We start from the raw sequence: 18,297 nt of genomic DNA, 5'->3' as shown, positions 1-18,297 counted from the left end.
CTGGTCTTAATCACTGTAGTTATGGAGTAAGTTCTGAAATCCAGCAGACTGATTTCTCCCACTTTACTCTTCTTTTAAAAGATTAGTTTTGCTATTCTAGTACCCTGTCTCTCCATATAAACTTCAGGATAATTTTAGGATACCTTGCTTGTATCTGCAAAAAAAAATCTTGCTGGGATTTTGACAGAAATCACACTAGGCATGGGTATTAATTTGGAGAGGATTTATATCTTCATTGAGTCTTTCAACCCATGAACATAGTACATGTCTTCATGTATGTATATCTTCTTTGATTCTTTTTCTTCAGTGTTTTGTAGTTCTCATCTCAAGTCCCATACATGTTTTGTCAGATTCACACCTAAGTATTAAGTTTTTTCAAAATGACTTTAAATGGTATTGTACTTAAATCTTGATGTCCATATGCTCACTGCTAGCATAAAGCTGCACTGGTTTTTGTAGGCTGATCTTATACCCTGCAACCTTACTGAACTTCCTTGGAGCTATATGTATCTACAATCATGTCATCTGCTTAGGAGCAGTTTTGGAAGAATTTTCCAGTGAAACCAAGTGGGGCTGGAGATCTTTTTGAAGATTTAAAACTGCGAATTCAATTTCCTTAACAGCTATATGGTTATTCAAATTATCTATTTTATATAGGTAAGTTTATTGGTAGTTTGTTTTTTGAGGAAATGGTCCATTTCATCTAGGCTGTCAAAATTACGTATGTAAAGATGTCCACATATTCCTCCTTGGACGTTTGTAGGGTCTACAGTGAAAGCCCCTATGAAGAGTAAGTTACCCTATAAAGAGTAACTCCAATTTGCATCTTTTTTCTGTCAGCCTTGCTACAGGGGACATGCTGCATTTTTACTGATGTTCCGTTTACATCCAAGTTCTATCCGTACTCCTCATGAGAGGCTATGTGGTGGTCAGCTCATATACAATGAAAAAGGACACTGGAGGGAGAATCTGGTCTCTCTCTTTGCCAGCTGATGTACAGCTCAAACAGTACTGCTTGGATGGAAAACAGTTGAAAAGGTAAAGAATAGGATTCCTGGAACAAATGAATGAGTCTAAGCTTATGTACTTATAAACCCCCTTTAAAAAAAAGACTGCAAGTCATAGATATAAATGTAAATCAAGTGTATTTTCTATTTCCAAACTTTCAGTGTCCTTAAAGATTATCTTGGTAAGACCAAGTTAAGAGTCAGAATCTTGGGACTTCCTTGGTGGTCCCCTGCTTAAGACTCTGCACTTTCACTGCCAGAGGCACAGGTCTGATCACTGCTCCAGGAACTAGGATCTCACATATTGTGCAGTGTGATTAAAAAAAAAAAAAAAAAATTCAGAGGTATACCTGAAAGAATGGGCTGAAACTAATGAGGTGATGTTCAGTGAAAAATATCAAATGCATCAAAACTGAGAGGTCTGTGACTTAAACAGCAAGGTGGGTAAGAAGATGAAGGTTTAATGTGAGTCAGTGGCAGGACATAGTTTGATTTTAAGAAGTTAAGGTGTTCTCAGGCTGTATGGCTGAAATTATAGAACCTAAATCCCAGCTGCTGCCTCAAAACAGCAGACCTCATTTGGAGTACTCTGTCCAGCCTTGTACACCCAACCTCTCAAAGAGATAAAGACAAGTTAGAGAAAGACAGAAAGAAGGGCAACTGGGAAGATGAAGAGGCAACAGATTTTAAATCCTTTCAGCGGCAAGAACTACAACCATGTCAGAAAACCTCAGGAGGCACATTCCTGGTGTGATATAAAGGAAGAACTTTCTACAAGACACAGCTAACCAAGAAGGGAGTAGACCACCTTGTGATGTGATACTTCCTTTTCTCTACCACTGAACGTCAGAAACAAGTACTGAATGACTGTGTGTTAGTGTGCCTAGTTAGGCGTGCCTAGTCTAAACAGGGTTGCCTGGTGGCTCAAAAGGTAAAGCGCCTGCCTACAATGCAGGAGACCTGGGTTCAATCCCCGGGTCAGGAAGATCCCCTGGAGAAGGAAATGGCAACCCACTCCAGTATTCTTGCCTGGAGAATCCCACGGACAGAGGAGCCTGGTGGGCTACAGTCCATGGGGTCGCACAGAGTCGGACACGACTGAGCGACTTCACACACACACACACACACACACACACACACACACACACACACACACAAATGAAAAACTGCCTTTACACTGTCGTCACTTTCATTCTGCCACAGATCTGTGAGAACATCGTGTCTGGAGAGCACTGCTTCACAGAGCAGCTTAGTGACCTCAGAAGTCAGAACTTAGGACATTTTGTTTTAGATCCTAAAGAGTTCAGAAATTCAAATACTTTCCAACTCTGCAGCTATCTCATGGATTTTTCATTTAGATACACTTGAAGTTATGAAATTAATTACAAGTATAACAGAAAGACAAACAGGAGAAAAGGGAAACATTTATGAAATAATCCACAGGAAAAGTTGAAGTGTACTCTTCTTGGACACAAGCAACTGAGATTAAGTCTGTTGCAAAATTCAGCAAGTTTACCTTTGGGAGGGTGGCAGTGAGGAGGGGAATTAGACCGAAGTAACCTCTTCGAAAGAGCTTTCAGCAGTTATTTCATCAATATGAGTAACAGAACTTTAAACAGTTTAAGTGGCAACCTAAGAGCTGTGTGGCTTTTGCTGTGCAGAACCCACCCTCTTAGGTATGTACGGGACTCCTCTGCAGTAAGCTAACAAACACTGGTCCACTTTTTACCAAGTAGTCATAAGGTTAATTCTTGTCAAACCTTCAAGACCCATTTTCCCCTCAAGCTTAAAAATGTCCCTACACACAAATCTCTAACACTGCACACAATTTTCCTTTCATGGTGTATCCTAAGCAGAAGGAAGACGACAAATGCAGCCACTTTCTAAGAACACTGCCGGGCCAGCAAAGCAGTCACATCAGTGACACTCCTCAGACTGCTGTGACAGGGCACTCCAGGCAGCCACACCACGAGGCCCCTTTGGGTTGTGTGGGAGGGAACCGCTCACCATCATTAACAGTCACATTTGGCCATTACCTTGTTCAAATTTGAAATCTATGTAAGAATACTGATTCATTTCTTTTCTCTTTTTTCTTTTTCCACTGGTTTCTGGCGATAGCTCCTGCCATTTTTTAATGGCGTCAGAAAAGGCCTAAAAATTGAGAAAGGGAAAGGTTACTGCTGTAAATGGGACACAAGAATAGGTGAAACACAGGCAATCCCAAATATCGTTGACTCAGTTTCAGCTACCTTCCCTATATGGCTTACCAGAAAAGGTAGTGGCAAAATAAGCAGGTAGCATTTCGTGACTTCATTTTCTCTTTCAACAACTGCTGTAATGGCAGAACCAAGATGCTGACTGATAAAGAGGTGCGTGAGAAAACAAACTACGGAAGGTGTCCATGAGTAAGCACAGGTTAAACCACGTAACCAACGGCTACAGGTCCCACTCCACAGGCACCACATCACCTGGTGCTTCTGTGGGCAACAGTCCCGCCTCCATCCCCCACGTTCTTGCTGCTCTCACTCACTTCTCCACTTTGTACTGACCACTGGAGTGCAAAATGCTTATGCCAGAGATACTCCCTTCTCTTCCACAGCTTTAGCTTCTCCCTCTTTTTATATCTTTCCAATTGGCATTTAAAGGTGATCAAGTCTCTGCTATCTTAAAAGAAAACCTTTCCTCTCAGACCTCTTTCCTCTTCCAACTACCAGCTCTGCTTTCTTCCCTTGTTTGTAGCCAAGCTTATCAAAAAGCCACCTGCACATGACATCACCTCGCCTCCCAGGAGCGCCAGCCCCCTCTGCCCTGGCCTCTACCGCACCTCTCCACTTGCTCACCTCCCTAACACAGGGCCCAGTCCAGGGCCTCGGCTTCGGCCCTCGCCCCCCTGGAGCCCAGGGGTGATGCCACGCGGCCTGCCCCGCTCTCCTGACCTCCTCCTTTCGGCCTGCCCCTCTGCCTCGTGTTTCCACGTGGGGGGTCTTCCAGGCAGCCCTGGCTCTCTTCTCACATGACAGTCTCTTCAGGTGCACCTCGTCCAGGCTGGTGAGGTCACTTTCTATATGCTGAAGAATCTCAAAATCCCTTCTCCAGTCCGTTATTTCCCCCACTTTTGGTCCATTCAGCCACTCAATGAATTGTTTTTATTCAGATATCTGAGGCCCACCCAGCAGCATGCTGGCAGTTCAGCATTTCCCAGACAGAATTCACTATCTTTCCCTCCAAATTAGCTCTTCTATGGGAATCCCCATCCCAGGAAATGACACCCCTGTCTTTCACGCCCTGCCCTCCCTTCCTACTGCCCTCCTGCTTATGCAACACTTAGGGGTGTGGTTCAATGTCACTTGCTCAGAGAGGCCCTCCTGGAGCCTCTCAGACCACCCTCTAGTTATATACTCTTTCGGAATAGTTATCACAGTTGTAATTACATACTTATTTGTGATCTGTTTCATGTTGTTTCCTCCCCTGAACTCTGAGCCTCTAGGACAGGGACTGTTACAACAGCTCATAGTGTACCTTCAGCAACATGCACAATCTGGATCTAACACTTATTTGGTAAATAAAAGGTTACAGGGATGTGCATGTGTTATAGGAATGTTGCTAATAAATCATATTCTGAACCTGTTTATCTTAAACAGCTATGCATCCCTGTGGTAAAATGGTAACAAAACAAGTATTTTAAGAGAGAGGATCAGCCCTGCATCTTAACCTAACTCCTATCTCCCTTCCTTTTCAAAGCTCCTCAGTGTGGGAATCAAAAGGGAATTGACATTTGCTGTATGCACCTCCTATAAGCTAGGCACTGCATGCAGCCCTTTCAAGTCCTTAACTTAAGCCCATTTAATTCTCACTGCAATCCTCTAAGGGAGGTTATTATTTATTTCACAGTAGAGGGAAGCAAGGCTACAGAGAAGGGCAAACCTTAATTAAAGCGAGGACAGGACTCAGGCCACTTTTGGAACTACAGCTCCTCTCTTTGGCGTCACTGTGTCCTTAGTCAGACTCAGTGCAACTCCACTGAGTTTCATCTTGCCACCTCTCTACATCCCTGATCAGTGTCCGCCACAGCTGGAGTGCCTCTTCCCTGGCTTCCTTTCTTTCTGGAATTCCCACTATACAAGGTATTCCCCACAAATTCTTAGGCACCAATGTCTGTACTCAACTCCAAGACTAATTGATACCACATTTTATCTACAGGCAAATACCCCGCCCTTCAACTAAGGCTATTCTCTAAAACCCAGGAGAGGGAACAAGACAAGTTACTATGACTTGCATTTTATAAATGAGGTAACTCGCAAATCAAATTCCCAAAGTATTAGTTTTAACAATCAAGGATTCAGGCTGGTTACAATTTTCAGGGCATCTGTGACAGCAGCCAAACTTCTTTTAAGGGATGACCTAAAAACACAACAACTGGCATCTGATGACGTAAAAGCTGAGAAGTAGACAGAGACTCCTCTGTGGAGCCTGGTGGAAAGGTCAACTCCAGAGACAGAGATATGTTACCTGTATGGAGATAAAGGTGACCATTCAAGTACACGGAGGGAGAAACCTAAGAAGCCTGGGTAAGACCCTGAGAATGACCACCTCACACAACAGAAGTTAAAGGATGGGTTAAACAAGATGGCCCTGTACACCAGCATTAAGTTTCTGAGGGAAGAAACCTGTATGTCCACTGTGACATTCCCAACGTGTGACGATGGCAGGCACTCGGCAAACTGCCTAAAAGAAAGAGGTAGTCACACCTGTGGCAGGAGGGGAAATTTTCAATCTACTCGAACCATCAGTCAAGTGTGAGTGTGTAAAGCAAGACACAGAGAGTGGTCAGGATCTCCGGGCTGGCCAAAGAGTTGGTTCATGCTTTTCCGTAAGATGGTACACGAATACCTGAATGAACTTTTTGGTGAACTCAACAAAGTAAAGAAAATTTATCTTTGTCAAAAGGCAAGGTGAAGGAAATCCCAAGATGACAGTCACAAGGCAGGCATGGAGAAAGCAGTGGGCATGAAGTTCTGCAAGTTTAAGACCAACAAGTGGCAGAACCAGAATTAAAATACAAGCGAGAAATCATATCTAAGTTTGATCAAGATTCTGGATGTAACCAATTTATAGGAAACAGACGAACTGTTTATTTATAATGCAGGGGTGTAGTCAGAAAAACTCAAACTGTGGAAGCCTGTAAGATAAAACAACCCAAACAAATAAGCAGTAAGGAAAAACAAAGGACAAAGAGAGCTTGCAGAGATTGAAGAACTCACCAGCCACACGCAATAAACATATTTTACTTGGAATTCTGTGACCAAACAAGCTGCTTAAAGATTTATGACATATTCAGAGAAATCTGAATGCTGACTGGACATCTGATAATGTTAATTTTTAAGGTGTGATAATGGTATTTTGATTAGATTTTAAAATACTTTGTCTTTGCCTTTATCTTTTAAAAATTAATACTGAAATACTTTATGGATGAAAAAAATGAAATGAAGCCTAGAATTTACTTCAGGTAGGGGTAGGCAGGTAGGGGTGGAAATACAAGTCTGGGCAGGAGCTGGCAACTGCTGAAGGGGAGTGACAGTATGCAGGGGCGTGTCAGAATACCAGCTCTACTTCTGTATGCGTCTGATGTTTACAGTAAACAGGGAAAAACCAGCAATCTGTGGAGAACTGACCCTGCCTTAGTCAGCATGCCTTCTCTAAGCTGTCACCATGTTTGGGGAGTGGTGCAGAGAGGACAGCTACTGCAGTGGCAAGGAAGCCCCTCAGGGTGTGTTTTCTGCCTCCCTGCCCCTGTGAGTATGACCTCCTACAAGGCACAAGTCTTGTGCACCCTGTGTGTACAACAGGGAGACGTTCTAAAAGGGCACATCAGATTTTAGCTTTTGTCAAACATTATTTCCCCTTAAATACCTGATGTTCATTCAAGTAGCCCAACCCATCTCTTCAAAATCCTGTAAAATCTTAGATTAACTGCCCAAACAGACACCACAAAAAATATAAAGGGCCAGACAAATGAGGAAAAGGATATGGAAGCTATGAACAAGAAATGAGCCATAAAACTCTCCCATTTCCACCCAAATAACGACAAGCTGGGGGATGATCAGACCTTCAATGTGGAGAAGCATCTGCTAGCGAAGTCACTTTTACTGACCTCAGGATGTAGGCAGGGACATTTCTAATGAGGACTATCCCACCTCCAGACCACGGGAGCTGTCTCCTGCTGCTACACTTTTGCTTTTCATCTGGGCTTCCTGGGAGCTCAGAAAATGTGTAAGGCACCACAGGATCAATAAAGATGCCACACAGGGCCCTAAAGATGAAAGAGTCCCTTCTTTCTCAAGGTCATTAATTTGGAGGGGGGAAGCGCATTCATTTTTGAATGACAGTACAGACATTCCCTCTTTAGCAGGGGAAATGAGAAGGCATTATCTATCAGAAATAGAAGGCATTATTTCTGTAATCCCTTCAGAGTATTTTTAACTAAAATGAACCTGTAATTAGGAGTTTGCTGACAGATGCCTGGATCTTATCAAGGTAGAGGTGGAAGGGGCCTAGACTCAGCACATTCACTGATGTTCACCTTCTTTCAGGTTAAGACCCAGTGGGTGTTTTAACAAGTAAAGTAACTCCACATTTGCTTGTCTTCTGGAAAGAAAAGCACACTGTTTGCTAAGAGTCACCAGAACTTCAGCAAGAGAAACCGATTTAAAGGCAGGAGAGAAGAGGAACAGGTCAAGGACCTGCTGGCGCTGCTCTTCCGTCCTGGCTGTTGTCAAAGGGCCTGTACAGTGGGCTGCACTAAATGGAGCATGCCTGCTACTCACTAGCGACCAGCACCTTTCTAAGATCTGGAAGAGGCCCTTAAGTGGAATCTTTATTTAGAGTCTAGAAAGAAAGAAAGAAAACCTTGAGAGCTTTCAGGAGTTGCCCACTCTCTTCTGAAGCAAACCACCACTCCCTGGGCAGTGCTGGGCTTCTGGCCCTTTACACTCTGCCTCACGTTAACTGGTAACTGAGGCATCTCGAGGAGGGTCGTGGGACTAGCCCCAAGACAGAAAGCACACCAGGGAGGAACAGCAGGGGAATACACGCTTCCACTCCACATTCCATGGGGAAATTCATGTCCTTATGGTCATACCAGAACTTTCCTGCTTCGAATCTGTGTTTCTTTTCATTCAGTTCCTTCTGATCAGCAAACCCTTTGTCTACATATATTCACCCTGACAAACTCCTTAGCTCTTTGCCATCATAAACCAGCCCAACTTCTGCAAGCTGAACTCTTCATCCTGTTATCACGGGAAGAAGCAGTCAAGAGGTGTGCCCCACCAGAAGACCAAGGAGAGCACCTTTCGGGTGATTGCATAGTGTCCTTTGAGCTCGTGCAGGGCCCACTTGATGTCCTGACTGCTAAGCATTTTGAAGTCGGCCATCAGGAGGTCGGCAGCTTGGATGAAGCAGTGCTGGTCAAGAGGAGCTAATTTAGAATAGTCAAAAAAGTCTACTGTAGGCAACTGAAACGAGAGAGAGGCACAACATTAGTGGCCAGACAGTGTATTTCTAGAGGGAAATCATTTGAAGAATTACTTACTGAAGAACAGAATAATCTGACTTGTACTAATTACTCTAAAGGAGGATACCAGCCCTGAGCAAAGATGAAGAAATGATATTCAGAGAGGTTAAACAAGCTGTCTGGAGTCTGGAGACTAGTTTTGCTAGTTGGAACTATGAAAAAGTACAGTCGGGGGTTTGAACACAAGTTTTTAGCCATTTTCTTTTCACAAATTGTTTAGAAAAAACTGAGGTTTTTTTTCCCCAGCTACAAAATACAGACATACTTCAGGAATACTGGAGGTTTGGTCTCAGGCCACTGCAATGAAGTTAGTATCACAATAAAGCAAGTCACACAAATTGGTTTCCCAACTTTTAGAAAAGTTAAAATTACACCATACTGTAGTCTAGTAAGTGTGCAACAGTGTATGTCTTAAAAAAAATGCACATATCTCAATTAATTCTATAATTTATTGCCGAAAAATGCTAACCATTATTGGAGCTTTCAGCAAATCAATCTTTTTGCAATAGTAACATCAAAGGTCACTGATCACAGATTATCATAACAAATGTAATAATAATAAAAAAGTCAGAAATATCGTGAGAATTACCAAAATGTAACAGAGATATGAAGTGAACAAAAGCTGTTGGGAAAACGGCACTGACAGATTTGCTCAAGGCAGGGTTGCCACAAACCTTCAATCTGTGAAAACAAAAACTGTAACGTCTGTAAAGTGCAATAAAATGAAGAGCAATAAAATGAGTAATAACCATACATGAAAGAAACAGTCAAAAAGAATTTGTGGGAAGTGGAAGGATGGTGCAATAGAGACCAGTGAAGCAGTTCTGAACTATACTTTCCTTCAACCACTGAACATACTAAATGCTGGTCTGGACCACACATGAAGACAATGATTAAGATTTTTAAAAACCAAACTGTTTATATCTTGACACAGGATTTGGTTACACAGGTGTATGCACTGTATATAAATCTTACTCACAAAGAAAAACAGATATTAAACTCTAGGCAACAATCTGCATGCTGAAGTATTTATGCGGCAGAGTACTGATGTTTTCGCAATTTGCTCTGAAGTGGGTTATGATAAAATATAAGAGGGATGCGCTGATGGACAGAGGGATGGATATGGGACAAACTGGACACAGTAAAGTGTTAACTTTTAATAGTACTGGCTGGTATGTATACAGGAAACCAATAGAAAGTTCTTTTGGCTTCACTGTGTGTTTGAAAATTTCTTAATAAAATGTTAAACCCTAAGATGATACAAAGAGTCCTGGCCAATTCTTGATTCATGTTAGGAACTTGCTTCGTAGCATTAAAGATATGGAGGATTTGTTTAATTCTTTGTAGGGAATTAAATTCCATCTTCCCACTTTCAAGGGAAGATGGAATTACAACGAAAGAAGTCAAATACAGAACTCAAGGTGACTCAGAGGGGGAAATCCCACTAAAATATGTATTCTGAAAAACCTACTTTCCTGGATAGTCTTAAAAAATGCATCTTGGAAAAAAAAAAAAAAATGCATCTTGACAAAGCACTTTATTCCCTTAAAAATGATGAAAAGAGGAGAGAATTTCCAAGTAGACACTGCAAAGCAAGAGCACCACTTGCCTTCATCTCATCCTGGCTGGCGAGCAGGCTGCTACTGGGATTCATAAGGACTCTGTCTTCTCTCTTTGGATAATCTGGATTTTCCAGAAGAAAATTACAAAGTCTGTAAAAATAAATGATGTTACTGTCACTCTGCTTCCAAATGCCACACTTGCTCACTGATTCAAACATAATGTATGAAAATAAAATCTCTAGTCACACTGTAATTGACCTATCAGGAAATGAAAATATTTGCAGATCAGAAAAACAAATGAACAAATAACACGTTACACTGAATTTCTATTTTTACTTGCTAATGTGAAAAGCAATAAACACACCGATAAAGGTAAACTCCTCTGAAATTTCTGTTAGTTCTTACTGGTTGAACTGTATGGAACTGGAGAATTTAGATGAAAGTATCTATCATTTGTCAGGAAAACTATTAACAAATAAGGGATGGGGGAAAAGTCTGTATTCACATTCACAATTAAAAATAATTTTCTAAGAGTTAATAAACGGAACATAAAAGACCTGTGCTAATTCATTAATACTTTTTTTTAACCCTATAGTAAATAAATCCCCATGACGATTTGAGGGATGCTCAGTTTGCTGTATGGCTGAAGGAACAGACCATGTTTGCTTAAGAAAAAACTCTCTCCATTCCAAAATCACAGCCTTGTCTTTTTAATCACTACCATGAAATCTTTCAAAAGCAAGGATAAAGAGAATAAAATAACCCATAAGATGTATCACTGCCCAGATTTACAAATTTAACTAGCAAGGCCCTTCAGCCTATAAAAACCAAAGGCAGCAACACTCTGTGCTCTTGGAATATTCCACAGTGACAAGGACAGCTGGGGTGTGCGGCATGAGCCACTTCAGCAGCAAGAAAGCTGCCAGTCAGAGGGCAAGCGGGGCTTTCCCTCCACTCCGGCTTTCTTCCTTTCTCCTGCAGACTGCCTCGAAGGCGCCCCACCATGACTCTCCCCAGGTCTTCTCCCGTCCAGTGTCAGGAATACAGCCTCTAATTAAGACAGGTCCAGCAGAAAGAAGTCAGAGAGAAAGTGGTCACCTCCCGCTCTTCTTCTCACCAGGCACCAGTGTTCAGGGACTGAAAACTGGGGAGGCGTGCCTCTTGTGCAAACCCCCTCAGGACCCTCAGCACTGGCCCAACGGCAATGCACCCTCCTTCTCCTGCTCCAGGACCGGTCAAGCACCCCTCAACCTTTTCTTCATCATCACTTGCAGGAACCCCACATGCACCTTCTTGGTAAGCTCTCTTCCTATCACCACACCTATTCTCTGGAACACACGCCAGAAGGCTTGAGAGGAAAAACCCCTTTCTCATGATTACAGCAGTAGCACGGGGAGACACCCTCCTCAAGAATTCTGAGCACATTTCCCTTTAAAACCATGGCCACTGGTGGTGACTCTTTGTTCCAGTACAAACTGATGAGCACCACAGGTTATACAATCTCTGAAGGGTAGCTGAGAATCAGTCACCATGAAGAACTCAGTATTTGTGGAGAAAGGCATGGAGTTCCAAACAATCCCTTTCTCATGCACACCTGGATATATTATAAACCAGGTGTGGAAGAGCTCCTCCATTTCAACCTTACTTGTTTGTAATGTTCAGATAAGTGCGGCTATCAAAGGCCAACAAACGGGCAAAAACTAGGAATTTGGGGAAGGATAAAAAGGTCAAATAAACAAGAATCTTCTTTGATAGAACAGCCATGCATGAATGAAGCCAGGTGGCTCAAATGGGGTGTATGCAAGATGATCTTGGAAGAAAGCATTAAAACTCCTGTTTCTAGTTTTTAAAATCTCATCCTTTAAAAATTTCTATTTTTATATTTTTTTAAATGCATTTTCTAAACCTATTTTAGAGGTTCTTTTCTTAGAAAAGAAAATTGAGAACCATCTCAATTCATTTTGTATTTTCAACACTATGAAAAACTTATATCAACATGATGCAAGATGTGGAATTCCACCAGTCGGGTATCAGAGGCTCTCACTTTGAACTGTCAAAATTGATTTCCATTTTAAAATCTCCTCTACCCTCACAAACACAACTTTCTTGGAATTAAATGATATTCAGTGGCACAGATAATTAAGAACAGAGTTTCCTTTCTACAGATATATGCTACAACCAAATACATTAATATTTACAGCCTGGGGCAAAGGCAGCGGGAGGCTTGTCAGAACTCAGATCTGCCCACCTACTGATATTATTCCATGCTTGATGTGACTTGACAAGCTAAAGGGTTTTGAGAAAGCACTCCCACTAAGTAAGCCAGGCTAATATTTCTAGCTTTTGTTCTTTAGTAGTTGTTGCTGCCTTGATCCAATTTAAGTTGCATCATATGTGAGTAAAGTCCTAGTTAAAGAGAGCAGGTTACTATCACAGGAAGCTCTCTGGGTAACAGGCTTCTCCTGCTAAAATGACCAGCTGGTTACAATTAAAGGTGACAAAGACTGGACACAGAATGTTGGAGAGTCAGCCCCACAAAATATCAGCCCGCTCTACTCTGCTCTGGGCCTCCTTTCAGCCCTACATTAACAACATTTAAGTTAGTTATGAGAATTAACAATTCAGTCTCAAAAGTCCAGGGACAAAAGGAAAACCGAGTCAGGAAAATCAAACAGTAGGACTTCCCTGGTAGTACAGTGGGTAAGAATCTGCCTGCCAATGCAGGGTATACGGGTGTGATCCCTGGTCCGGGAAGACTGCACGTGCCATAGGGCAGCTAAGTCCATGCGCCTCAACTACTGAAGTCTGAGCACCAGAGAGCCTGTGCTCCGCAACGAGAAGTAACTGCAATGAGAAGCCCAAGCACTGCAACGAAGAGTAGCCTCCGCTTGTCAAACTAGAGGAAGTGCCTATGCAGCAACAAAGACCCAGTACAATAAAAAATAAACTAATAAATTATATATATAAAAAAATCAGACAGTAGGTTTCAAAGTATTCAATACAATTACTGAACATTCCCTTTCCTCTGGAATTCATAAGACTTTGCATTAGGGACAGAGTCGATAAGTCCCAAGAGAAAAGGATGTGTGCGAGACTCAGGAGGAAGGAGGACAGAATTGTCACACGATCTGTCAATCTGATCACGTTTTACTGATACTGCAGACAACTAACCTTGTAGGTATTTAGAAAACAATATATTCATCTACAGAATGAGAGGGAAACATTAAAGCATACTAAATTTCTAAAGGGTTACTTTGCTGCTGTTAAGTCACTTCAGTCGTGTCCGACTCTGTGAGACCCCACAGACAGCAGCCCACCAGGCTCCCCCGTCCCTGGGATTCTCCAGGCAAGAACACTGGAGTGGGTTGCCATTTCCTTCTCCAATGCGTGAAGGTGAAGAGTGAAAGTGAAGTCACTCAGTCATGCCCGACTCTTTGTGACCCCGTGGACTGCAGCCTACCAGGCTCCTCCGCCCATGGGATTTTCCAGGCAAGAGTACTGGAGTGGGTTGCCATTGCCTTCTCCAAAGGGTTACTTTAAAACTAAGAGTCAGACACAACTGAGCGAGTGAGCACAGACCACTGGAAAGCTATTTGGAAATATGTTTCAAGCATCATCAATCTATTTATAATCCCTGATTCCAAACTTTAACTTTAGGGTTTCAGGATCTAGAGTATAATTTTAAAAAAGGAAATTACTATATGGAATAATGTAGAATAACATTTATCAGAACATTAGTGAAACCATGAACAAGGAGAATAACAAAGAGGAGAAAAATTAACAGAGAGGAAAATTCAATAGAATAATTTTTAATTAAAGGTGATCATTAACACCATGAAGACAACAATGAAAAGTATTTTTTACTTAACATTACTTCATTAAAAATCCAAAATTATATTTGCTCTGAAAAAAAGTATGTTTTCATTCCAAGAACTAAAAAGGTACATTAAAAAAAATTAGTTATTTTTTAGTTTAGTGGACGTCTAGGAGATAGTTTTCACTGTAAAACTGTAGTCATTTCTGTTCAATTTTGTCATGACTTTAAAACTGCTCTAAAAATAAAGTTTATTAATTTAAGAGCTCCTATTGGTCAAATTTAGGATAATCCACTATCAAAAAGAAAAATAATTATAAATTATTTAATTTATATAATTATAAAAAAAAACTAATTATAAAACACCACTTATACAAAACCTCTATGTCTACAGTAATTTAAAAAACAAGCAAGTGGAGGAAAATAGCAAAATATTCCTTATAGCAGAATATCAGATAATAAACTGGGTGGTGGATATTGGGTATTCATTTTACAGTTTTTCTACTTTTTATGTTCAAAAATTATAGGGGGGAAAATCTGTAACAAAAAAAAAAGTTAAGAGGGAACTATACTAGATCAAGAAGCTAAAAAGGTCAACAAATACATTATGAAACCTTGATTCCAACCTGGTTTAAAAACCTGAAAGCAGTGGCTGCCCCTCAGTGGAGGGGACAGACAGGGCTACCAATGGCGCCAACAGTGCCTTGGTATGAATCAGAAAAAAGCACCTCCTCTGGGCTGCTATCTCAGAAAGAGGGCCCTTCACTCTTGGTCAGGGCAGCCAGCTCCCACTCACACCCCTGCTGAATTCTACGGTACACAATACAATCTTTGAATACTCTTGTTTAATTAAAATAATCTGTATTAAATAGCCAAAAATATAATTAAATATCTATTGTTCTTTATAAATTTGCAACTGTTCCACCTTTGCAGACTAGAAGGAGGTGAAAGAGTATAAGCAGAAAGAAACTTGCCCAACTCTTTGTGACCCCACAGACTACAGCCCGCCAGGCTCCTCTGTCCATAGGATTTCCCAGGCAGGAATACTGGAGTGGGTTGCCATTTCCTCCTCCAGGGGATGGAGCCGGCATCTCCTTTATCTCCTGCACCGCAGGCAGATTCTTTACGCACTGAGCCACTGGGGAAGCCCCAGCAAGACATATGTTGTATCAATGCTCAGAATTAACTAAACATCTTAATTCTATAACCACACATGATTGTAAGACCCAGAAAACAGTCTGCATACAATTAAAATTAGAACTCTTCTAACAGGATAATTAAAAAAGACATAATGCTAACTGAAACAAGCCAGCCATAAAAGGACAAATATTGTGTGATTTCACCTACATGAGGTCTATAGAGGAGCCAAATTCACAGAGACAGAAAGCAAAACAGTGGTTGCCAGGGGCTCAGGAGAGGGACTGGGGACAGAGTTCCAGTTTAGGAAGATGAAAACATTCTGGAAATGGATGGCGGTGACAGCTGTGCAAAAATGCAAATACACTTAATGCCCCTGCACTGCACACTGAAAAACGGCTGTGCATGTGCATGCTAAGTCACTCAGTCATGTCCAGCTCTCTGGGACCCATGGATTGCAGCCGACCAGGCTCCTCTGTCCATGGGAGTCTCCAGGCAAGAATACTGGAGTGGGTTGCCATTCCCTCCTCCAGGGGATCTTCCCAACCCAGGGATCAAATCCGAGTTTCTTGAGTCTCCTGCATTGGCAGTCAGATTCTTTATCACTAAGCCATCTAGAAAACCCTAAAAATGATTAAAATGGCAAATTTTTACGTTAAGTACATTTTACGGCAATAAAAAAAAAAGGCACGGTAATATACTTACACATTCAAATCATAGTAATTCTTCAAATGAATTATTTCCTCAACATACCCATTTGCTACATCAGGAAATCTTACTTCCTAGGAAGGAATAAATACATTATTTATATGTCAACCCCTAGAATGATTTCAAATCGCAATAAAAATCAGATAGCAAAAAGTATACGAAATGACTGAACGCTAGAAAAGGACTATAAAGCAGGTTTGTGTCTGGCTTAAAATTCCACACTAGGTGCCCAGATTTATCTGTCTACGCAGAATATGGAAAAAGGTCCCTAGAGATCACCTGGTCCTCTGCCCTCATTCTATGTATTCATTTTTCTCTCTTTCAGTAAATACTGAGCATCTCAGCCCAAGCAAAGGGCACCTAAAGATGAACATGGCACTTTCTAGTGTACATATACCCTTAAGCAGCACACGATCCAGCAGACCAGATGAAAAAAACCCAGGGAAGAATGATTAAAAGACTGTTCAAAGGCAGATGGCCGCCCACAAAGCCCTGCATTCACTTTCTTGGTCAGTGGTACCTAACACAACTTGTTATAAAGACAGAAATGCTCTATTCTGTGTTTCCCAGCATGGTGGCTGTTCAGACTCATGTGGCTATTGAGCACTTAAAATCTGACTGGTGCCACTGGAAATGAAACTGAAGTCTCATTTAAGACATTTAAACAGCCAAATGAGGCTTTCATATTGGACAGTGCAGCTCTAGGTCATCTTATAAACTTGCTTGAAGGGTTTGAATTTAGAGTTAACTCAATTCCTTTTTAAAAACTGTAGGGACCACTCATGACAGCACCAGGGCACCCACAACCTGCGGCGAGAAGCCCAGGGGCATGCTGAGGGGGTTCAGGCTAGATTAAGGAATCCTGATTTAATTTTTGTACCTTCAGCTTTTCTTCTTCTAGTCTATAAATCTAGGAAATCAGGAAAATGAGTCCACACACACAACACTTTAGTAATGAAAGGAAACAATATATTTAGTGTGTATAATTACTTACTTATCAAAATAAAACTTACTGTCTCTTTCACCAACAGTGCAATGAGTTCCTGGTCTACATCAGAAGCTTCTTGCCCCCACAGGTTTCCCAAATTGGGCTGCCGAGTTTCTTCTAGCGGAAATGCTGGGCCTGGTTCTTCATCATCTATTGCTAGTTGTTGGTCTTCAAGCTCTCCCAGAGGATGGGCAGGCCGAGGAGAAGCAGGGTCTGGAATCCAATCCTGCTGGGGCTCTGGTCTTGCAAACGCCGGTCTTGGAAAAGCTGACCCCCGGGGCTCATGCTGATACAGCAGTGGGCCCAGCTCTGCTTCTGGACGCCGCTCCTGAGGTACAACCTGGCTTGGTACCTCACGGGGCTGCTGGTTCAGAGACTGGAAGTAAGAGTGGTCTAACCAGCAGTCTTCTTCGATGGCCTGGTCATCGAGGACATCAGATGATTCTCCGAGGTTTGATAAAAGCTCTGTCTCTGACTCTTCAGATGACTGGTTCTGAGTGTCCAAAGGATCAGCTTCTGGAAAAAGATTACCTTCTTTTAAGATAATGACTTTCTGCTCTGATCTGGGGTTGATGAAGTCATTGGTTGCTTGGTTGTGACTTGGTCCAGGCTTAGGTTCTCTTTCTGTTTGGCCACTTGGCTTCATGAATCCAGAAACTCCAGGAGGCCCAAGATCTAGAAATTCACTGTAGTCATCCTCAGAATCATCCTGTGTCCCAGAACCAAACAATGAGCTGTTATACACGGGAAAATAGCCATTTGTATCTGATTCAAAGGCTGCTCTAGATTTTTTAGGCCTTTCTTCTCCCAATCTTTTGAGATCTTGCCATTGGGCAGCTGGTTTGATGAGATTGGGTCGTGATGTCTGAGGTTTGTATGTCTAAGAAAAAATGAAATTTTAATAATAACAATTCAATTTTTTTCCTGTGTCTATACCTTTCTTATGTATTATATTGAGCTTCTGAGGTAGGACAGGTAAGAAACAAAAACACCCTCCCCCATAAGACCTATTCTTCAAATTTATCTTCATACTGAAATCTGATCACACTATAGTAACTGTAAGAATCAAAGCAGCCATTCAGAGACTGAAGCCTGACTTATAGTTTGAATTATAATTTCACTTGCGACCACTAAAACAAAAGTTAACTGCATAGTAGAGAAAATGATGAAAGAATGACAACACAGCAGAGGAGTGAGAAATGGTCAGTAAGCACAAGAAAACAATCTAAATCTCATTAGTAATTTAGCAAAATGCAAATTAAAACAAGATTCTACCCTCTTGCCAAGACTGGCAAACAACTTTTTAGTTAGACAACATTAAACACAGATGTGTTCAATGTGGGACAGATGTGGGAAAACTTCCTATCACTCATTCCTGGTGAATTTAGGAGAGGAATTTGGTATTGCTTACTTAAAAAAAAAATGTATATCCTTATAATCTATCAATATCACTTTTCAATATCAATCCTATACACCATTATGTATCCAAAGGGGACATATATAAGGGTATT

General features: G+C 41.5%; 1 protein-coding gene across 3 annotated transcripts in view; it reads right to left on the bottom strand.

Annotated features, from left to right (window-relative positions):
* Positions 1-18,297, bottom strand: part of RNF216 (ring finger protein 216) — a 115,934-nt gene that overhangs the window by 82,227 nt on the left and 15,410 nt on the right. For 2 of the 3 annotated variants that reach the window (XM_010845766.1, XM_010845767.1), the window contains 5 exons: positions 16,812-17,666; positions 15,796-15,872; positions 10,187-10,289; positions 8,354-8,518; positions 3,044-3,158 (listed from right to left, as the gene is read on the bottom strand). In XM_010845766.1, the coding sequence (XP_010844068.1) occupies positions 3,044-3,158; positions 8,354-8,518; positions 10,187-10,289; positions 15,796-15,872; positions 16,812-17,666 (1,315 nt within the window). The remainder of the gene's footprint in view (positions 1-3,043; positions 3,159-8,353; positions 8,519-10,186; positions 10,290-15,795; positions 15,873-16,811; positions 17,667-18,297) is intronic. The other variant, XM_010845768.1, reaches the window with a different exon arrangement.

The sequence above is a fragment of the Bison bison genome, unplaced genomic scaffold (assembly GCF_000754665.1).
Source record: "Bison bison bison isolate TAMUID 2011002044 unplaced genomic scaffold, Bison_UMD1.0 scf7180017864223, whole genome shotgun sequence".
In the NCBI taxonomy this organism is placed as follows: Eukaryota; Metazoa; Chordata; class Mammalia; order Artiodactyla; family Bovidae; genus Bison; species Bison bison.
This window is presented reverse-complemented; position numbering and strand designations above follow the sequence as displayed.